This window comes from Rhipicephalus microplus, chromosome X (genome assembly GCF_043290135.1).
Source record: "Rhipicephalus microplus isolate Deutch F79 chromosome X, USDA_Rmic, whole genome shotgun sequence".
Classification (NCBI taxonomy): Eukaryota; Metazoa; Arthropoda; class Arachnida; order Ixodida; family Ixodidae; genus Rhipicephalus; species Rhipicephalus microplus.
Window position 1 is genome coordinate 375,368,549 of NC_134710.1, and position 23,772 is coordinate 375,392,320.

Sequence of the window (23,772 nt, forward strand, 5' to 3'; positions counted from 1 at the left end):
CAAACAAATATGGACAGCTTCCCGGCACTCATCAATGTCTCAGCATTCAAGTGCAGAAAACGAAGCGGTTATATTTGTTGCAAAATAGCACAGCAATGACTGATAACAACTGCTCAACAAATGAAAGCGGAGAAAATGGAGCTCTAAGCTAAGAAAACTGAACTCTGAAGGAACTGGCTTTATTTTACATTACAGAAGCGCGGCTTTGTGGCTAGCTTGAGCTACGATCTGTCCTCTTTACGATAATGCCAATATAGTAGCACTGTGCCAAGGGAATGCTGAAAATTTGCATTTTCTAAAACCCAGTTTTCTCGTATCTTTTGACAGTCCAGCAGTAAAGTTCTCTTTTAACTTAAATTTTTTTTCTGAACATGGTCTCAGAATTGCAGAGGAAAAAAAATTGAAAAAGTGGAACATTTACACCTAATTTACCACTTCCATTGCCATGCCTCACTCAACTTTTACCGGATTATGATCGTATGTTTATTTCCTCTTGTTTCCCCCCCTTTGTTAATGTAACCAAGAGGTTCTACTGTACACTACGACAGAAGTGTTGCCCTGTCATGAATCTGTCACCAGATTGGCTGGAGCAGGGATTAAAACAGGGCTTTATTCTGTTGCCTGAACCAGGATATGAATACAGGGACTAGCAAAGACGTCCCCAATTCTGCCCAGACTGGTAGGCATGAATATGCTACCTTCCGTACACTACATCAAAATGTCACATCACAGCTGACAAGCACACAGAGAGTGAAGGAGACGAAACTGCCCATTGCCCGCGCCTACCTACAGTCGCTTTTTACAAATATGAAACTTTTGCACATGCATGCAATTTTCGAGACAAGAATATCTACTGTCAACATGGCTGTATAAAGAGCCATTCATCACCATCACATTGCTGGTTTCTGAAAAACCAGAAAAAGAAATCGCGCTTCGCCCAGAAAAAGAACGGGTCAATTTCTGTTACATGTAAGCACCTTTTAAGAGTTCTCCGTGGATCACTCGAATAAGCACGACTTCAGAGCACGAAAGTCTGCAAGCAAGAACAAGTACCGAGGGCGTCGACGTAAGCCGAAGCGCAAAGCAGCGGTAGAAGAATGCGAGACGCCGGCCACTAGGCCTAATCAAAGAAGCGGGGATACGGTGGCTTTCGGGAACTTTGACGAAATCGACACCGCGATCAAGTTCAACAGCGCATCGGAAAAAAGATTGAACAGTTCAAGAGCGAGAGAACAAATAGTGTTGGTGGCTCTGTGAGCGGAGTATTTTGTGACATCGGCGCACTGACATCGATGGTAAGCCGTGCTGTTTCTCCAACATGCCACACCACTCGACTCCCCGTTCGCGACATCACAAATAAACGTAAGGGCCTCTCTTCGTTTCTCAAGTTGCACTGTGATAACAGTGAGTGTCCTGAGTCAGTGGTTTAAACTTAAGAACCTCTCTTTGTTTCTCAAGTTGCACTGTGATAACAGTGAGTGTCCCGAGTCAGTGGTTTCTGCCGCGCATAGTTCGTGGCGTGTTCTGCCAGAAGGACGGCCCACCGATGCCGGTGATGACTGGAGCTTGACCGCTTCGCCGTCAATGTGAAGGTAGTTAGTTGTGGCTGCGCATGCAATACGCATAGGGCATGAACATCTGTCGCGTTTTTGCGCTATTCTTGGAAAGCCAATACCTATGCATCATAAGACTTTTATTGCAATCGGCAAAAAAGTTCATGCTGCAGCTACCAAAGCTGTGAAAAAAACCTGGCGAAGGCGAGAATGATAACTAAAGAGAAAGTGGATGGGGCTGATGCTGCTGTCATGTATGATGGCACATGTCAAAAAAGAGGGCACAAGAGCCACAATGGCATCAGCACTGCTGTGTCTGTGGACACTGGTTTGTGCCTAGATTTTGAAGTGCTATCGAATTACTGCCTTGCCTGTAGCCGGCACCAGGACTTGGGTGATGAGGAAGAAATATGGCAAGCATTCCACACACCTGTCGGCGAAAAAAATACAGAGTGCTCCTCTCATGCCATGGAGACTGAGGCAGCTTTGCGCATATGAGGCAGGACATCCTCATACACAACACCATTGTGCTTCACCAAGTTCCTCAGTGATGGGGACAGCAACGCTTATGCCGCTGTCGCTGAGGCCAAGGTATATGGTGAAGCTGTTGTGGACAAGGAGGAGTGCACAAACCATGTGGCCAAGCGTCTAGGCACTGCACTTCGGAAACTGCCAACACGACTTCCACGAGGAGAAAAGCTGACAGATGGCACAATTCAGAAGCTGCAGAACTATTACCGTATTGCAATTACAAACAACAGAGGCGATATTCTGGAAATGCATCATGCCATCTGGGCCTCGTATTTCCATTCATCATCGAGCAACACAGCAGGCAGCCACCGATACTGTCCAGAAGGGGAGACTTCCTGGTGCATGCATAGGCGAGCCGAAGCGCTTGGGGAGGCCCCACCTGACCACACACCAATCTTGACCAAGGCTCAAGGATTGGCTGTGCTTCCCATTTACAAGCGCCTCACAGATAAAAAGTTGCTGGTACGTTGTATTCAAGGGAAGACCCAAAACACTGCAGAATCTTTCAACAGCAAAATCTGGTTGTTGTGTCCGAAGGCAAACTTTGCCACCCAGACAACAGTGGAAACTGCAGCGGCTATGGCCGTGCTGTGGTTCAATAAAGGACATTCAAGCTTTGAACACGTGCTAGAGGAGCTTGGTATAGTGCCGCCAGATCAACTGATCACCCTGGGCCAATCCCGCCACCAGAGGAGAATCGAAAGAATGCGTGTGAAACAGCCGAGGCAAGGGCTCATCGGCGGAACATGGCGAAAAAAGCACGCCTTGATGACTCCTTTCTCAAGCAGCGAAAAGGATCCACATATGAAGCAGGACAATTTTAGGTGCTCTAGCTGTGTCCCTTCTATGATCTCACTAAGTTTTGTGCAAATCGCACTGTGTACTCATGAGAAAACATATTTAGAACTTTCAAATGCATTTTTCTCGATTTCCATTTTGAGGTAATTCTCTCATCTTGTGCACAATCTTTTTTACGCATAAAATAATCCTATCTTGATGAAATTTTGCACAGAGCTTAATCAGCCACTGTAGAATACAAGTATCTACTTCAGGTTGCAATATACATCAGATTTTTTGTTACACAACTTGATACACTAATAGATGTAAAATATGCATTTAGTATGCATTTAGTACTTTTATTTTTTTTTAATGTAGAAAATAGATTTCCTACTTGAGGTACCTTTTTGTATTGTACTACTCAAGTGTGGCAGAATGAGCCATTTTTTTATTATGTGCACAAAAAACCCTATATTTTGATATCAAAGTTATAGTAACTTCGGAACTACTATAGCCATCAGAAAAGTAATTGCAGTTATGAAATCAGCACTGCAAGCTTTACTAACACCTAAAATTTCAAGGAGCTGGGTCATGGAATAAAAAAAAAACCTTTTTCGAGTAGCGTCTCCCCTTAATTAGAGCTCCAGTAAGAACGATACACGCACCAAGATTCATTTATTCTCGCTATATAATTTGTCGCCTTTTTGATATGGACAATTTTAAGTTTCCATTTGTGAGGACCGAGTTGTGCAGGTACATAGCAGTGTAGCTGACTTAGCCCCGTGATCACAAAACTTTGCACGCTTCATGCTGAGTATTGTCAACACCCGCACACATGTGCCACACAAGCACCTGTAAAACAACTCTCTGCTACCTGCAGCAGCCGCCATACTTTGCCGGTATGTACGGGGCAGAAGTCAGTAAGCGCCTCTGGGATGATGTCACCAGAACTTTTGTTGCCCTTCCTATAGAGTTACGTGATGGGCCTCGATTGGGAGACTGAGCTTTAGGTACACTTGGGAAGTGACTTAAAATATATTCTTAAACCCACAAGGTGCTTGCTATAGCCTTGAAATTTATAGGCACCACCCCATCAAGAGTGCCGGCTTGTGCACAGTTCACACACTAATTACATTTTCGATAACAGGAGAGAAAAACACATATACACCCATAATCCCATAATAAAAATCTGCTTTCAAGACCAGTGTCTCTCCTTAAATGATTGCGACAAAGAAAAGCCATGAAACGCTTTTAGGGAGCATGAAGGTGGCGCAAGGACAGCTTGGAGAAAATAGCGCCATCAACCACCCAAGATTAGCGAGGTGTAACAAAGAAGCTGTTCCCAAACAGTGTACGCGCATGCTGATTGTGAAACAGTAATGACAACTGTTTTTTCTCGCATTACCAAATTTTTCGCTAATCCTGAAAAAGTTTTCATAAATTTACCCCATATAATAGGTGCACCCAAAAGTTAGCTTCAATTTTTCAGAAAAAAGAGTGCGTTCATTACGCGAGTACATACGGTAAATGCACTCAAGGTAAGAGTACTCACAGGGGTCATTCGGTGGTGCACTTTGGTTCTGCCAGTGCTGGTAGGCATTTCCCCAACCCTGTGGTGCATATGGCTGGTTAGGAGGCGGAGGCTGTTGGCTGAAGAGAGAAAAACAGTCTTAGCACTCAATGCATGGCCGTATTTTCGATAGGTATGCCTGCACAATACTTACTATGGCTGTGGGTACTGTGTTGGGTAGTTAGGGGGGCCCTGCCCATTGGCTGCTCCTGGTGGAGGCTACAGAAAAACCACCAAAGGTTACACAGGTCGCAGCCCCTTTTGCAATCACTGTCCAAGATTACACAGAAGTCAAAGAAGGCATCTAGGCTACAGGGAGCAATTTTATGCCACACAACTTGTAGGGGTGCTGACACTGCCTGTAAAGTTGCTTGCACCACGTGTAGCCCGTGTCTCGCCCAAAAACCGCATTTCGGGTTGCAACTACCGGGCGACAGGTGGCGTTGCGTTCATGGGCATTGATCACCACTATTATCATCTATCGTGGTTAGATCGGAAGAGCGCCAGCAGTGACCCCTGGCCGCAAGCCTTAGTGGCGGCACAAAATAATTGAGCAAGTCTCTTTCTCTGATGGCGTTTGGCACGAACGGTTGTCTCTCGCGGTGTGTCCCCAGTGCACAGCACCACGAGCCAACTGCCGGGGGCCATTGTGGCGAGTCAGGCTGTGGTGACGCCGCCTTGCGTTTGTTATGTTGTTGAGTGTTGTGTAATCATGTGTAAGGTTGTTTAGGGTGTGGATCACAGTTGATAATATAATAATTCGGCTGAAGATATCATCGTTCTTAAAATAGTTAAATGTGTGAGTCGTTTGGTTTGTTCCGACCGCATCTGCTGTGTCCGATCACTCCTAGACCGTGGTGGCGATAACCCACTTTCAGACGGCGCACTGGCACCCAACGTGGGGCTCTTGAAGCATCGGATGACAGTTTTCAGGGTTCGGTACAACCTTTTGGATGAGCCAAGGAAAGCCTAAGGGGAAACCTAAGGGGAAGTAAGCCTGGGGGGACTTCTCATTGCTACAGCGTCGGCGGTGCGCTTTGTTGAGAGTGGGGAGATCGGTTGTTGTGACATGGCAGATTGAGTATTTTTCTTCTGCTCGCAAGTGTTTTTTATTATTTTGTGGTTGGTTTTCAAGAATGTTGTTCAGTTGGAACGAGAGCCATGCGGTCTGCACCCTGGGGTGAGCAAAGCTTAGAGCACATGGAGTGTAGGCCAGGCCTGAAGCGAGTGAGTACGGAAGCCTCGTAGGTGGTACGATTTTCTGTAGATAGCTTTTATCACATTGGGCTCAGGGAGGCAGGCGTCATAGCTGTCTTGTATTGCGGCTCGACGCCGGGGCGCCGTGACACCGTCCGGGACGGCGGACGCCAATCGCTCGGTAAGCTGCTCTGTGCAGCGAGCGATGGGTCCACCTTACGCAGTGGATGTCTCCTTGTGACTGCCTCTCCTGCACCCAAGCTGGGTGGATGCCGGTTGTTGTCAAGCTACTCATTAGGCCTAAGGCTCTGCACAGCCGCCTGTCGCACGTGGCACGACAAGGTGGATCGAAACGCTTAGGGGCAACGCGTCAGCATCGTTCGCTGATGAGCACGTACCACGCGGTTGGGAGCTGTCAGACCGCGCTTTGAACCCCTACGCTTACGCGCTCCGTACGTCACTCGCTGCCCCCGCACGTGACATTCACCGGCAGGAGCGTGCGGTTGACACGAGTCCCAGCAAGTGGCGCAACTCGGAGCAAAGGCTACCTAACCGAGGCGACTTACGATCAAGCCGGCGTGGTTTCCAGTCCTTGCTATCGGTGCAGCGCGCCGGGGCACACTGCACACTGGGTCAGGAGCAAACGCGCAGTTCGGGAAACGGACGGCGCCACTAGTGAACTACATCGGACACCCACCCATGCGTTCGAATCACTGCCATCCTTAGTCTGTTGCACAAGTGATGCCGTAGATTTGCCCAAACTGCTAACGAGCTAACAATAGCTCAAAAGAAGTTCGTAGCACTTTTGGATACTGGCGTAAGCATTTCTTTATTCAGTGACGATGTGTTGCACTTGCACTATCACCGCAAGAACAATATCCGCTTGAGACAAAGCAACAGCACTTTCCGCCTTGCTACGGGCACAGCACAATCGAGCGGTGCGGCTGGGCTAGAGATTCGCTGGGACAGACGCGTAAGGCGTCAATGGTTCGTGCATCTTCCTCGGCTGTCAATGTCTCTGATTCCTGGGCAGAGACTTCCTCGCCAAGTGCAAATGACGGTTACCGAGAGCTCGACGGAGACGCGCTAAAGCTTTTCTCAAAGGCCTCCACACTGACAAAGGCTTGCAAATCGTGGGGAGAGGCATGTGGGAATTGACGCTAGCCCGCTGCCTTGGCGCGGGCTTTGCCGCCTCTTCTGCCGTTCTTATGCCCCGACATGACTCCCCTCCTCCGCTGTCTGCCGCGCTGGGAGACCGGAGGGACGTTTAACCCCTCTCACCCGGTAGCGGATGTCGACTGTGGCGCCGCACGCAGAGTCTCCCGAGAGGTTTTGCACGCATGCGTCGGAAAGTAGAGGGAGACCTCTCCGGGGACGACATGGGGGAAAGCACGCTTTTCAGTCTGTCGGCTCCCATTGGGGCTTGTCCGGGCTTCGCCAACAGCGCCTTCTGCTCGCGGCGAACGCTCACCTTTTGTTGCCCCTTCCGAACGCTCGGCCGAAGGACGGCACGGTGTTCTAGTGCGTGGCCAAACTACGCAGACCCGTCTCCCTCCGAAGCCAACTGCGAGCGCCTTTGCCCTCACTCGAGCAACCGGGCCTTGGTCCCGGTGCCTCCGTGAATCACTGACCACGGAGACGTGCTTGTGGCACCCTGTGTAGTACTTTGCGCCCGTCACGTGGATAAGCCCATTTGCTTTCCCACCGCGCCTTTGCAACAGCTGTACTGCGTTTTGGTGTCGCCACAGACAATAAAGTGTTGCGACCGTGAGCAGTACTGTCTTCTCGCCATGGCGACGGTTAACGTGTGCTCTGCGGCTTGCTAAGACCGGACCCACGCTAGTAGCAGTGCTCCTTCGGCATACGCCTCACTACAGGCATGACTGATTGATTTGTGGGGTTTAACGTCCCAAAACCACCATATGATTATGAGAGATGCCGTAGTGGAGGGCTCCGGAAATTTCGACCACCTGGGGTTCTTTAACATGCGCCCAAATCTGAGCACACGGGCCTACAACATTTCCGCCTCCATCGGAAATCCAGCCGAGTACCTTAGCCACTAGACCACCGTAGTGTGCCGCGGCGGGGCACACTACAGGCATGAGTATGCGAAAAGGAAAGTGCGCCGAGAAGAGTAACCACTCCGCCGGAACAATGTGCTGCGGTGCATAAAAGGGCAGTGCACCCACTTTTGGTAGAGGCACAGAGCCTGCCAGAAGGGGAACGAACGCAGCATTCGTCGCTGTTGTAAGAGCACGACGCGATGTCTATTGACCGCCCCGGCAGCACTACGCTGGTCAAGCACAGAATTGACACAATGCACGACCTAGAAAATGCAATCCCCAACCATTCAGCTTCGGTAAGCAAAAAACACTTGACGCCGCCTTGAACAAACTCGTCAACACAGGCATAGTTGAGAGGTCAAACAGCAGATGTGGTTTACCGGAGATTCTAGTTCCAAAGAAAGATTACACTTATCGCCTTTGTATAGAATACCGCAGGCTGAATAAGGTTACAAAGAAGGACGTGTACCCTCTTCCCTCACTTTTTTCTATCTTGCGATGCATGAGTTAGGAAAAGCGATATTTATGTTATTTTTTTAGCAGGGCATGTCGGCCGCTGCCGATGTATTAGCTAGCAGTACTGACTATCATACCAAGCAGACGAGGAGCCTGATGCTCCCTTTCCTCTGCCTCACTGCATCGTTCTGCCGAGTGTTTTGAAATGTGCGCAGTTGTAATGATGTAACCCGCGGCTGCCTGTCTTCTGCCCATCGTCTTCGCTGCTGGCCAGGAATGCGGTCATGAAATCGGGCAATGGATATGCCAGGGACCTGCACTGCAGCCCGGCTGCTGCCCGTAAGTTTTATTTGGAAAGAAGGCATAGACCGTCATGGTGTGATCCATTTTTTCTGATGCAATAAACCTCTCTCCAAATAAATGTTCAGTGATTATTTGTAATGAAAAACTTAATTATGCTAATCACAACTTCAGCACAAAAATATGTGTAATCATTTCAGTATATGGTCTTATTCAATTACAATCTTTTCTGTCATACCTATCACACCACTCCTTCATACAAAGAACCTGGTTTGAAACCCATACTTGTTCTTTGTAAATCATGAAAAGGAGGTTATGGAGAAAAACAAAAAACAACCAAGGCACACTGGTCAGACGCCTGAGAAGTCAAATATCACAACACAAACCTAGAATCACGATTTTTAGGTGTTTTAGAGACTTAAAGAGAAGTTGAAACTTTGAACGCACTTTTCTCAATACTGTTTTTTTTTTTTTTTTTTGCATTATGCTCAGCTCGTGGAGCAGACATCTGGGAAACCACTGCACAGATTTTGATTCTGTATATTTTGAAACGCTCCAACTGTGCTTCAGGGGGCTGCGATCTTAGTTTTTCATTTTACTAATTAAAGAGTGTTTTATAGCGTTTCTTGTTTGTAGTGCAAGTGTGCGAATTGCAGTGTCACTGGAGAAAATGTTAACTACAAGCTTTAGTTTGCACTTAAAAAAATTTGAGAACGTAGCCCCCTTCAACATACATTTTACTGTGCATACAGTAATTACCAACTATTTTCGTCATTTTATAAATCCTCCAGCCTCTCCACGAGGTTCCTTTAAAAAATAATTTGTCTCACATTAAGCATTTGTGCTATCGCCTCGAAATTTTTCTGGATGCACGGTGAGGCCATTCTTAGTGTCTGTGCCGATTTTCATCACCATTCGACCAGAAACAAGAAAGTTCATTGTAAAAGGCACGTCCCCCTTAACTGCAGTGGGGTTTTTCACTGTATGCTCTGAACAGAAAACCACAAATTTCTGTACAGGTAATACTGTCAAATTATCAGCAGATAACAAAATAACATTAACATTTGTATAAAGAGAAACTTTGGACTAGATCACCTAATCATGTAACAGCAGCACATAAACAGGGAATAAATACAGTCGAACCTCTTGAGATGAGCACCAGAGAGCAATCCTTGTCTTTTATAAGCAGTTTTATAATCCAATGCTTGCATTATTAATGCTAGATTAAATAATGCCAGATTAAATAATGCTAAAATACTAATACCACAGAATTTGCTAAACTACTGCAGCTAACCACTATGAGCAATCTGACTGCACTTACCCCGCCTATCCGCTCATTGATCAATTGCTGAGCATGCTCAATCTGCTGAGGATTGCCCCGAATGATGAAAACTTTCTCTACAGGGTTTGGCGGGGGTGCCCTGGACAGTTCCACATGGGCGCCAGACTGCTGGTTGATCTGACGAATGGCCTCTCCACCTGCACACCGAACAAATAAGGAACCATGTACAAAGCACTGGTCTAAAAACATTCAGTCAACATCCCAACAGCCTGCCTACATGTCAACTTAACAAATAATGTATTTACTCGCGTAATGAACACACTTTTTTTTTAATGGCAGCTAAGTCAAGGGACAAAATGCCAGAAATTTTCAAGTGTTTATAAAAACAATTCACAGTGAAATTGAGTTTTTGATGCCAATTTAAAAAATGTAACCGGTATAATGACAAAAAATTTGTATTGCAGAGCTGCCATTGGCACATGCCTGTGTACTAATGAATATAAGCTACATAACGGTAGGAGTGCTTCTTTGATTTCATAATTTTAGCAAGGTCTGTTGTACCTTGTATTTCAGCGTTGCAGGCACCCACTTTATGCTCCAATTTCGGGCAAAAATAAAATTTTTTTGAGATCTCAATGAAAAATTCACACCTATCATTGTGTAAACTAAAGATACAGCTACATGTCAACATAAACAGTCCTAGCTGCTCTAGAGGCAGAGACACCTTTTAGACAAGACAAGTTTGCAACTGCAGCAAAATTTGAATCCTGAAAAATCATGCAAAAATACAAGTCAATTTTGGATAGACAGCATGGAAAAGCTGTGTACTTACAATGATTTTCAAATTCACCTTTCTCAGTAGGCACCAGGCATGTAGTCCTTTTTTGTTTTGCGTCACCTAAATTGTGTTTTTTCAATGCTTGCTGCGCCTATATTGTTTTTTCCATGCTTGCTGCACGTTTTCCACAGAGGCACACTCGCAACCTGATGTGCTCACCGTGGGGTCGTCTGCAGACTAGGCCGCTTATCAGTTCAATGACACCCATGTGCCACGAATATGTGCGTGTAATCCGCAATCTGTCGTAGGTTAAAGCGGTTTTCCGGCTAGTCCACATTGAGCTGTTGATGTCGCAGACTTAACTTGTGCACTCACTCATCAATTTCAAGGCTCCAAGAGCAGAGAGGTGTTAGTTTCTTTTTCACTCAAGATTGCCACATTTTCAACTGGAGGTCGCAGTGCAATATGTTCATCGTTGCAGACCCGTCGTTACAAACACTTGACCTTACAAGCACTTCTATTCCTTCGTTGTAAAGGTTGCTATCTTTGGTAGCTTCACTTCTGCAGTTTCACTTGCCGTCTTGAAACTGTTGAGGCTCCAAACACTGACGCTTTCAGCGACGTTGTGGACTTTCCGACGGGCTCGTACGTGAGGTAAGCCTACACCAGTGACTGCGACCGCCGCGAGTTTGCTATCCTCCCTGTCCTTACGCGCGAGTTCGCTATCCTCTGTCCCGAGTGATAGCGGGGCTCTTTCTGAAGTTAATAACGAACGAACGATCACCACACCTACTTCACAAATTAGTGCGGCAAGGAACTTCCGGCGAGAAGAAGACACCGGAAACGCCACTTGGACAATCGGATGCCTAGGTTTCGTCACGTGCCCCAAGCAGCCAATAGATTCGTGCGGTGGTGCTTCTCGGTGCGTTTTTTCTGAAAAACTAATCAGCAAGGCGAGCCACAGGCGGCGGGAAATTGAAGATGAACGACTTTTCGAAACGAGACCAAGATGACCTGCTTCATGTGGACCACTGTTCGGCTCACAAATTCAACGTAGAGACGAAGGCCGTTGAGCTGGCCTTCCTTCCAGCAAACATGACTGCGGTACTGCAGCCCATGAACCAGAATACAATAAATTTAAAATCATTTTATCGGCGCCATATGTTGCAACGAATTATTTTGTGCAATAACTACCAAGTCACGCTCCTAAGTGCACTACACATGCTTGTGCATGCTTGGGAGCAAGTGACAGCGCTTACGATAGCAAATTGCTTTCGCCGCTGTGGCTTCAGCACCGAAGCTCTGCAAGCCGACGAGCCACCAGTGCTCGACCTCGGCGTCACCGCGCCCATGGCGGAAGTTTTGGAAGATCTTTGCTTTGCGGACTACGTCGATGTGGACTCAAGTGCAGTGGCGTGTGGTGCACTCACGGATGGCAACATAATGTGTCAGGTGAGAAGTGCAGAACCTGTCGCTGCCAGTGACGATGAGGAGGACGAAGCACCAGTGCGGCCCTCTGCCGCGGAAGCCATGGCCGGATTGAATGCCGCTTGTCTTTTAAAGAAGGCGATGAAGAGGCCTTCCGCCGAATTTTCTCGTTAGAGCAAAAATAGTGGCTGTCGCCTTCAACGAAAGAAGGCAGACCACGATCACAAATTTTTAAAAATTGAATCGTCATGCCCTACTCACAGTGTACTATAGTTCTTCGCTTTCGTTAGTTTGAACTTGCGTTATTACGAACTGAAGTGGAGCTTCCCCTTGCGGTTCAAATTAACGAGCTTTTACTGTAGTAGCTCTGCAATACAAATTACCTGTGCCTTTATACCAGAAAACAATAGGTGATTAATTTTAGGATCTCAAAAACTAATTGGTTTAGAGGAACAGTACTTACATTTTTGAAATCAGAATCAAAAACTCAATCACAGTGAATTTTCTTTATAAACACATGAAAATATCGGGCATTTCGTCTCAAGTACAGTGTCCCCCCTTAAGGTGACACCCTACACAAACAGTTCGAACAGAGCAGCGAATCAAAACAGCCAATATTGTACAAAGCATCAACCAAGATAACTCCTAAAAAAAAAGGAGCCACCCTTCTCACTGCCATGCACTTTTATGTCGCACAGCTTTCCTTACCCACGAGGCCAACAAAAACCACTGACCCGGGGTACGAGGCTGTGCAAGGTACCAGCACCACACGAACCAATGTCACTCAGGCTGAACATATGAGCTTAGATAGAGATGCCTAGACCACCAAGGCAGTTCGATCCAGTGTAATGGCTATAGCTATGACCACCACCATACCCTGCATCCAAATTTAGCACATGTATTGCTGTGGAAGATGCGAAGATGAGAAGCCAGACTGGTCACTAAGAAAGCCTCACGCCTTAGAAACACATATTACAATGGCTAGTGAGATAACGCTTCCGTAAAATAGAAAAAAAAAGCTGCGTGCACTGAAAGAAAACAAAGCTACTATACTTGAGAGGTTCAAATTAATCAAAACGTGTTGGGTGTCCTTACACCAAGATTAGTGCTAGCCATAAAGTCAATGCTCTGCTTAACTTAAGCCATGCCATATGCAGATTGCTGCCCTACTCACCCTTGCCAATGACCAAGCCACACTTGTTGGCGGGCACAGTGTACTGAACCTCGTGCACGTCATCCCCACCGGGCCCACGACCACGACCACCACGACCCATGCCAGGACCTCCTGGTGGCCCAAACCCTCCATCAAAGCCCCCTCTACCTCGACCTCTTCCACGTCCCATGTTTTGCTGGTCTCTAGCCTGCAGGTGGACAAAATAATCGGGAAGGCGAGCAAAATCGTTACCACATTTAGTTACACTGACTGGTTATACTGTGCTAAGGCACTATTCATGGCATGGATGCTATATCCTGTACCTGAGCAGCAACAGCAGTACAGTTTCAAAAGAAACAACAGAGTATAAAGCAATTGAGGATGAGGCAGCAAGAAGTAAAGCATGACAGCCTTCCCAACAGGAAAATGCAAAAGCAGTCATCTTGGCATAAACTACTAAATGAACACTACATGTACAAAAAATTCACGATCAAGGTGAAAAAAACACTCCTCTACAGGCATTGCTACATATAACAAATTGCTTTTAAGCAACCCCACAATCAGAAATGTGCGATCAAGCCATAACTGTGCACTTACACAATGTGAACAGCCTACGGCAAGAACTTCAGGAATGAGTACGGGATCAAGTCACAGGCTATTATGTTTTAAGACAAAGTGATTACAGTTGAACCCCTTTATAAGAGACATGCTCTGAGCAGCAGGTGTCTTTTATATGAGATGTCTCTTGTAAGCCATGTACTACGCATGCATTTTCCTATCAACCTGTAGTTTGCTGTAGGCCCACTGGTGTCTCTTATACACATTTGTCTCTTGTATCAGTGTTTCTTATAAAGGGGTTCGACAATGTCACTGAAACGAAGGGGGGACATGGGTTTTAATAATAATGTGGGTTATTTCTTCACCAAATTAGGTGAAACTGCACATCCTTGTTCAGTTTCTTCTTAATTATCTAGGTATATTTATTGTAGGCTATTTTTTAATTATTAATTACATTGTACTTCATGAATAAACAATGAAAACTTATGTAGATAAAATTACATAGTCATGAACACATACAGTCGAGCCCGCTTAGAACGAACCTGAGCGTGACGCTACATCCGTTCGCTGCATCCCGAAGTTCGTAGTAAAAGAAACAGCTTTTAAAAAAAGTTGCGAGTGAAAACAAACTTTTTTTGCTCCAAAAAGTCCGTAATGCACATGTTTTGAAGAGCAGAAGCAGTAAGGGCGGTCTCAAGTTCATTTAAAAGGGTAGGGTGCTCGTTCGCCAAGGCCCGTGGCATAAGCTGCATGAGGTACTGGCTCCCAAGTTTCGTCATTTTCGCAATCCGATTCTTCCAAATCGTTCTCGCCTAGTACTTCATTCACAATGCCCCAATCCGTGCACGGTTCCGCAGCGTCGGCATCATTATCCGCCGTAATTAAATTGCCACAATAGATGTCCCACCCGCTCTCCCAAGTCGGAGTCTACTCGCTGCCGCAAATCAATCACCGCCGCAGTTTGGAAGCTTCAGGTTCGGCATCGGGCCCGACATCGAAGAAGTCAGCCTCGCGAAAACAGTTTCGCGCGCATGTAGCCGTCACCGCCGCTCACAAAATATTCACCATCTCCACAGCTGAATACCGAAACGCCCAAAGCGGCAAGTTGGCTGCCAGGTGATCAACAGCTATGAGCAAGCACTCCGCAACGCGGCTCAACACGCGGATTACGCTCAAGCCAAGCAGTCACACCTTCGACGTTTTGTTGAGCGGCAAGAAAAGGCGTGCTAGTCCTCCCGTCTGCCATCATGACCACACACGCACACGCGACACACATGCCAGAAAGCATGGAACAGCTCTGGGCCCGTTTCCAGTCAGAAAACGAAACCAATTCGAGCCAGCGTGGCGGGCGTCGCAGAGCGGTGGAGACCGGCGAAGAGGTTGTGATCAAAAGAGGAGCACAGACTTGCGAGAAAAGGGCAAGGAGTTGCAATAAAGAGAGGGGAGGATGCGGCGGGAGGGCGACCTTGAAAACCAAAACACACGGGAAGGAGGCAGTAACTCTCACGCGTAACTCTCACGTAGAAAAACTTGGAAAGAGTGCCTGCGCACGCAGAAGTCAAAGCATGGCCGCCTGGATCAGTGCCACGGCGGTGTTCGAAGAATCGGCGGCCATGGTCAAAAAATCGTTTTGTTGCACCGGCGGGTTTGCGTGGCCTCACGAACTTCGATATTTGGCGATTCGTTTCCGCGCAAATTAACAGCCGTTTTCGCACTTCCGCACGTGTGCAGAAGGCATGCCGAGTCGAGTGCGAAGCGAGCGAGAACAAGGTTTAAACACGAAACGAATCGCAAAAAATAAACGCGTGCACTAGACGGTGACTATCGGATACAGTCAGTGGACGACGATGCTGGCAAATGGTCTGGTCACTCCAGGCCGGCAACTCCAACAACAGTACCAGCGATCAAAAACAGGCTAGATGGCCGACCGGTCTTCAAAAGATCGTGAAAAGACGGGCCTCGTCTGGTGATGCGGGGTGCTCAGAGTAGCGGGGGGACAAAGGACGGGGGGGGGGGGGTGCCTAACAAAAAGCAGTCGGGTCATGGACTTTCCTTCCTCCATGGGTTGGGGAGAGCGGCAACTAGAGGGTCGCGGAGGCAGGGTCGGCGTTTAACAAAAAGAATGTAAGGGCACTTCGCCAATGCCTGGTCGGTGGTCGAAATTGGTTTCCCGGGAAGTCGGCAGACCGCTGACTCCGTTCGCTATAACCGATCAGCGGCGCTCAGAGACGTTCGTTGTAAACGTTCTTATGTGCCATTGAACCAATGTATACTTTGATAGTCACGCGGACATTGTTCGTTTTAAGCAAAAGTTCGTTTTAAGGGCGCCGTTATATGTGGGCTCGACTGTACATGGATACTAGAAAACCGAAGAACTGCAGCACTGCAAGCCGATGGAAAACTGAAGTGCTTATCGAATTACAGCACAATAAAGTTCACTGTCGGCATGTAATCAAAAGCAAAGACATTTTTAATGAATATTTAAAAAATTGGAGCTTCATTTTCTACATTGTGCAAAAACAATTACAGCTCGAGCTGTCCTAGGTCCATTTTTCTGTGTTCTGAGAAAATGAGAAAAGCGGTCCAAACTTTCATTTCATCATTAGAGTAAAAATATCATGGCACACATGCTTTTAGTCAGTTAATATGCACCGGGCATTAAATCAGATTGATTGTTAGCCTGAGCACGTCGTTTCTATCAAGTTCTGCTACAAGTCGTTGCCGTGTATTCGTCTGGCAACAAGGCCACATATCAGTTCAGTGACGGTACAAACGCTGATGTGCACGCATCATTCGCAATTTGTCATATGACAAACCAACATTTCCAGCTTGTACAGATTGAGAAATTGATGAGCGAGTACTTGCGCACTCGCTCATCAATTTGGAGGCTGCAAGAGCAGCGAGGCGTTAGTTTCCTTTTCCCGTAAAATTCGTGCATTTTCGAGTGGAGACCGCAGTGCAATATGTTGATCATTGTGAACAAGTCGTTAAGATCATTCTACCTGTTGCCAGTAGCCTCCAATGCTCGGGCGGCGAGCACGTTCACCATGAACAGATTGATTTTTCTGTTTGTTGACGCGCGGCAAACTCCGCTCTGATGACTCGTCACGCAGTTCACGCACAAACAAGGTTGTTTCAATGGGGGGGGGGGGGTAGCGATACAACTGCACTTCCGTTCCACCGCTGCAAAAATGGCTATCTCCCGCAGCTTCACTTCCATTTTGTTATGTGCCGTCCCATAACTGTTTGGCTCAAAAACACGGCTGCTGTGAGCGATGTCGGCAACAGAAGGGCTCGTATGTGAGTTAAGCCTACACCGGCAACCGCCGCGAGTGTTATCCTCGTTGACCTGAGCCATACTGGGGCTCTTTCTGAAGTTGATGGCGAACAAGCCATCACCACACCCCCTTCGAAAATTCATGTGGCACGGAACTCCTTCACTGCAGCATGCAGTCAAATGCACCATGACAATATGGCGCATGCCTGTGCATGTGGCGATGGTGAAGCAGACACCGGAAATGCCACTTGGCCAATCAGATGCCCAAGTTTTGTCACCTGCCCCAAGCAGCCAATAAAATCACGCTCTGGTACGTCTTCATGACTCGTCTTTGCTGAAAAACCAATGAGCCAGGCGAGGTAGAAAATTGAAGATGACGAACCACCCTTCCAAAACGAGACTGAGATAGCCATGCTAGCACGTGCGTAACAGTAATGGTTTGGCACGGAAAAAGCGAGATTTTAACGTCCATTTGCACTCAGATTGATCTCACAGGGGTGTTATATATATATTGATTTTGCACCAGAAATAATGATGCGAGAAGCTAGAAACTTCTCAAATAAGTGCAAATATAGTTGCAGATTCCGAAAATGTCAGCTTCAAAAAGTATTTTTTCGCAATACTGCATTTACTCGCATAATTCTCGCACTTTTTTTGCCAGAATACTGATGCGAGGTTGGGGAGTGCGAAAATTACGCAGAGAAAACTTACCACGAAAAAGAAAACTAAATGGCCGCAAATCGGGATTCTCACGCCAGCAACTTGCAGCAAGTCTTAAGAAGTACCAATTAGAGCTTACCTCAACAATAAAAGCAGAGGTTCAACACAAGGCAAGATTTATTTGAGACACAAAAAGTGGAAGCAAATAGTCGAGAATTAGAATACCATACGCGAAGCTTGTGGGCGTTGCGGGCGTGGCAGTAGCAATCGGCACTCAACAGGAGCCCTCAAAAGGTAAGCGTAGGACGTCAGTATTGGGCCTATGGCTATTTAACAGAATCGTCCGCAGTTTCCTTCTGAAGAAATGAAGTTCACCATCAATCCCAGTTTTAGGCACACAGCAGGCGCAACGCGTCTTGGTGGCTTTCAGCTGCTGTCACCAGTAGCGAACACAAAACTGACTCCGAAGGGCCTACAAAACTGACTCTGAAGGGCCTACCGGCGGCCCTCGCACTTGAAGCAGCCATGTGGCTTCAGTATCGCCCCATAATGTGCCAAGATTACCGACACAACATACAAAACACGCCGCAACGCACACTGGCTGGAATGAGCAGACGACAATATTGCGGGAGTTTTCGGGGGTGCCATAATTACTCGAGGAAAAAGTTTTATTTTTCTTGGGCGATGTGGGGGGTGCGAGAATTATGCGAGTGCGAGGATTACGCGAGTAAATAGGGTATTCAGAGTTTTAAGGCCTGTGTCCCCCCCTTTAAGGGGGGACGTGGCAAGTAAAACTAATTTTTTTATTAATGTACTGTTTGTGATGAAATTTGGTGTGTGTATGTGGATGATTGTGAGGATTCCAAATATGAAAACCGTTTTCAAATACCTCTTGTACTTTTTGAGTTACAAGCATAATTATACTAATTAATGCTCTTCGCACTTAAAGAGATAATTATTGCTAAATGAAATTATTTTTTCATATTATTATGTTCCCAAAGCATCAACTTGTGCAAAGAAGCTATTAGTTGATTTTTCTAGTTCTTGTAACCATAAATAAAATTTCCAAAACATGGATGTTGTTTTGCGCACACATCGCAGTAATTATAAAATGTGTTCTAAAAATTTTAAATGATGAGTAAGAAGAGAGATAAAGCTTTATTGCACTGCTAAAGGCCTCCTGAGCCTAGTGCAAAAAACGGAACGACTCTATCAGTCTTTGTTAAAAAATGACAGATGTTCTAGCGAAGGCACATAGGCGAAAATCAAGAGTTGAGAAAACTGACTTTGAAAGTTCACTCTTGTTTGGAAGTTCACAACATGCCTAAAACACTCAGAATCCTCCTGGGCAGTAATCCTGAGATGCTGTGGCCTTGGCCTCTGTAGAGCGCAACCCAGTTTTGCGCTTCTTTGTCGTGGAACAATGCGTCTTTTGAGCCCTCTTCACCCTTTTGGCATCCTTTTCGGCTGCTCGCCGCAAAGAGCAGTCTCCTGGATTGAAGCCCAGTTGAGCAGTGATCTCTTGCAGCGCACTCTTGCAGCCACCATTGAAACGGCAGACTGCATCTGCAACTGCACTTTCCACACTTCGAAGGGAGGCGAACTGGCTCTTGGACTGGAGTGACCAAATGAGGCTGTTCATACTCTCCACAGCGTTCTGGGTTTTTCCCTGCGCACACCTTTCAAGGAGCTCTTTGTTCGAGAGGCGCTTGTAGATTGGCAGCAGTGCCACTCGCACGTGAGGGGGCAGTTTATGTTTGTGAGGCGGCAGCGGCTCTCCCTTGGCCAATGCCTGATTGTGCGGGCACCAGGAGTCAGTCCCACTTGGGCACAGGTCGTGGTGTGGATCCTGGTCTGTGGATGTTACATGGTAATAAGTGGCCATGATGGCCCTCTCCATGCCAGGAACATCGTTGGGGTAGCTCTTAATGGCCCAGCCATAATAATTCGTCAACTTCTTTATAAGGCCCTGCGTCAGCCGGCCTTTGCCACCCATGCTCAGTCCTCGGCCTTTGGATTTGTGCTCATCAAGAAGGTTGCGCAAGGAAGTGCCCATTCTTTTTTTCACATGGTTCACACACTCCTGTTTCTTAATCAACATGTAGCCATACACCTTGTCTTGCGTGAGGGCAAGGTACGTACGGCTGTCACCGCCGCAGAGCACATTGATGTATCGAAGCTTGTACTTGGTAAACGATCTTTCAAACATGATCCTCGCTGCTTCTACTTCCATTTGGCCTGCATTAGCATCGGTGTTCTTTTGGCACTGTGGCTTGTGTTTCTCAAGCCACTCCTCATAGTTGTCGTCACCAGGCTTGGGACCAACAGCACAGCCTTGGCAGTAGTTGGACAGGACACAGTGGTCCAAGACCAAGCCTGTGTACAGCTCGATTACACAGCCCACGCCAATATGACTTCTGTGCCCCCTCGTCATCCACGTGCCGTCGTAAATGACGTCAATGTTGCCTGGCACTCCTCCTAGGTCCTTGTAAATGTCATGCACCTTCTGTGCACTTTCTGCTTCAATGCGGGTGGCAGCTGATGTGGTGGCAGGGTGGCTGTACTTCCTTTGCAGTCTCTGGTAGGACTTGTGGTGCAGTGCTCGATGCGAAATGTCCATCGCAGAAAAAATGTCATTTATGGCAGATTGTTTTCTGCCAACTGACTGCACAGCCCTCAAAGCACGCACGTTTACCTCAAAGGGGTTCGTTTTTTGTTGCCCGGAGCACCTCGGGGACGACCACGCACTGTTCACTATGCCACAATTGTCACAAAAAAGTTCCATCCTCGCCGTGAGTCCAAGGCAGTGCGTAGTCTCGAGGCGTATCGACCCTTCGTCGCACTTGTTGCACTTTACTGACGAAAGCAGACCGTTCAGCATCTTCTTATTTACAATGAAGAATGTGGAGTCCTCACCGCCGTCATTTTCGTCGCAGCCTTCGTTCAGAAGCTCGAGCTTCCGCTTTGAAGCGGATTTCGATGCTACGGCATCCAAAACATCCCGCCTTGTCTGCGCCCGCTGCGCGATTTCTTCACTGCTCGGAATCTGGGCCGAAACTCGCGATAGAATGTTCGACGCGCGCACGCCCGGAGTTGCAACGGCTGCCGACGCGGTGCCACCGCAATCGGGTTCGCGAGAGCGTCCATCACGGTCGACGGCATCCGGCGGTCTGACATACGACGATGTGGCACCTTCCACACTCTCGGCCTCACAACAATCAGCGAAGGGTCTGAGTAGAGGCTCCGTGACGCTTGAAGAGCATGCTCCGTCCGGAACTGCGACTGGGACGGCAGCCGCAGTCGTCTGCCCTTTGTTCCAAGCTTTCCGACGCTTGCCGTACTTGTGGACGCTCCGGAACTTTTTTTGCGACAACATAGCACCGCAGTATGAGCAAGCACTCAGAAGAGACCACCGATGTAAACAAAGCTTGGTAAAAAAAGCACGCGAACTATCACAAAAACAGCCAACTGGCAAAAAACGAAGCGCACGCCGGATGATTCTCGACTCGGCGGCCGCAGATGCGCTCGCGCTTCCAAGGTTGCCAAGGTGCGCGGCGCAGCTTTGACCAGTAAGAGGTCGCGCCTGCTACCACGTGACCCGCGCAGCCAATTGCCGTTCTTCGTTTTCGTTTTTTTACTTGCTCCTCGCGCTTTTATTTTCACTCGGCGAAATACGAGACCGCGACCATCGGGAAGCCGGCTTTCTCCTCTTTCCAAAGCTACCAAAATGGCAGCCCACGGTCAACAACTTGGCGCGTTTGTGCGGCGTGAACAACACCGTTTCAGGGGCTTTTTTTTTCGCACTTTTCGGCGACTAGCCTCGGCAAAAACACTATTTGCGGGATTTGTAGCGCACGTTTCGCTGTAATATTTTAGAACAAGGAAGTTGAAGGTCTGAAGATTACGAAAAAAAATAAATCAGAAAATCGCATATTTTGACCAAAATCGGCACTTTACTTGCCGCGCCCCCCCTTAAAGACCGAGCAAAGCTTGCTCCACGTGTCACTGCTGTCAGAAAGGCACTAAGGTAATCCTAGAGGCACAGTGGAAAAACCTGCTAAATGTGCGACTTAAAGCACAAAGCCAAAGCCCCATTTCGTAGTCCCAGAAAAGCAATCAATGACGGTGCTACACAACTGTCATTTGAAGACGAGGACTGCAAGACTGCACGGGCACTGGAAAAGAGCATGGGAATCGATTTTCATAAAGGAGAGACTACTCAACACTCATTCACAATACACTCCTACAAACCCGATGTGGCAAGGAAAAAAATTTCATTAAAGCGAAAAATTGCGGTGTAGTGAAATGGGAAAAAGAAACATATCGTGAAAGCTCGCATATAGCCCAGGTTTTTATACCCATATTTTAGAGTACAAAATTTGGGCCCCATACTATATTGCAGGTCTTAAGAATTTCCAGCCGAAATCAAAGTTTGGCTTCAGCATAGCGTGGTGCTATCATCAGATGTTCGCGCACTTCTGCGCTAGATAGTAGTGTTAGCAGCGGTAGTAGGTGTTAGTCTTGCAGACATACGCATGCAACAGTGGTCAGTAGCCTTTACTTCAACTTGGCGCCCATAATGACGGCCACGATTTTGCTCCTGTGATTTACGCGAAGTCAGTACTTGGCTGCTTTTAAAAGGCAAGTTATCGCTGCTGCCGACACCATTGGCAACTGAGCCGCGGAGCAGCAGTTCTGAGTCGGAGAGTGGAGCATTCGCGGTAGGCGGAAGCACAAGGATGCCCTCTGTTTGCAGCAGCCAGCAAAAAAATGGAGCGTTTCCCGACGCATTTTTATATTTTGAAAAGGAATCAAAATATTCTAATGTGTTTTCTGTACGGCATTAAATATCCGAGCCTTGTATTGCTTTGTCAAATTCCGTTGAACAAGCGAAACAGCAGCAGAAAAAGTGTTCAATCTGTTGAGCATATTTATGGATAGACTCGTACGGACTGCCGGCGAGGAACAGAGCGTATTTCGTTGTAGTCAAAATTTCCTTGAAGCAGGGTTCAACTGTATGTGATTGCCCCAATCAGGCGCATGAATGGACAAGTTTGTTCAGGAAGTGATTATAAATATTAAAAAAAAGTACTAGTCTGAGCCTATCTACTGACCCAGTGAACAGCCACCTTAATGCTAAAAAAAAGTTGCACAAGAGAACTACTTTTTTACGATGAGAAACTTTGGTGCAGAAATATCTGCTTGCGATAATTGTGGCTTTATGCTTCAAACACTTAATTTAATTCTATCTGGACCTGACAGCAAGCCATGCTGTAAACTTCTGAATTTCACGTCGCCCCTTCTTCCGGAAGGGCACACACGCCATGTCATCGTCCAACAAAATCTTATCCTAGATGGTGTCACCAATACTCCATTAAACTTCACGATGCTTGAATTTATTTCGGCTGAAATATTATAACTTCTAAAGTCAATAAGATTCAGCTACTGCGATTTCACATTCTGAGGTATAGGCAAACCCACAACACCACTGGGTATTACTTAAGCTGTGATTAAAGTTTACTTTTATCAATGCATTTGTACCACAGTCACCACAAAAAGGGAAATGTGTCACTGAGAATATTGCTGTATAATACAGCTGTGCGCAAAAAAATTGCGAGAAAAAATGCTGCGGCTCTAGTATGTGAAGATATAGTGCGTGCAACATGCCAAAAGATATGATGCAATGCAAAGTAGCAGGCCCCCCATGAATTGACTGCTTCAGATAAGCATAACAGATGTCAACACTGTTACAAAAGAGAGCTCCCAAGTTTCATAGAGCACCAGTTAGTAGTGACAGGTTACTTACGAGTACTTAAGCCACGTAAAATGCACAGCTGAGAGATTAAATCAGAAGGTGCACTTGAAGCCACTTTATGACATCCCACATGGCCATAGTTCGCTTAAAACATTCGCATAAAATTACCAGTCACATTTACCTTACTAAGCAATAAACTGCCAGAATGATGTGTTAGTAAAGTACACCATGTCAAAGTACGCAATGCTTTTTAAGGGGAGACACGGGTCTTGGAAGACCGAAATTTTTTTTAATAATATATAGGGCCTGAAGAAGGTGTTCCTAAAATGGTATTGCCATGTAATGCATATTTGTCGAGTAAGTCGGTCTCAAAGTCAGTTTCGTGACCATTTTCCCTGCGAAACCACCTCAAAAACTGTCATATTCGACGCCGC

At 46.9% G+C, this 23,772-nt stretch overlaps 1 protein-coding gene across 8 annotated transcripts in view; it reads right to left on the reverse strand.

Annotated features, from left to right (window-relative positions):
- Psi (P-element somatic inhibitor) overlaps positions 1 to 23,772 on the reverse strand; it is a 124,579-nt gene that overhangs the window by 35,794 nt on the left and 65,013 nt on the right. For all 8 annotated transcript variants that reach the window (XM_037413383.2, XM_037413381.2, XM_075880009.1 and 5 more), the window contains 4 exons: positions 13,110 to 13,296; positions 9,769 to 9,926; positions 4,586 to 4,650; positions 4,414 to 4,511 (listed from right to left, as the gene is read on the reverse strand). In XM_037413383.2, coding sequence (XP_037269280.2) covers positions 4,414 to 4,511; positions 4,586 to 4,650; positions 9,769 to 9,926; positions 13,110 to 13,296 — 508 coding nt within the window. The remainder of the gene's footprint in view (positions 1 to 4,413; positions 4,512 to 4,585; positions 4,651 to 9,768; positions 9,927 to 13,109; positions 13,297 to 23,772) is intronic.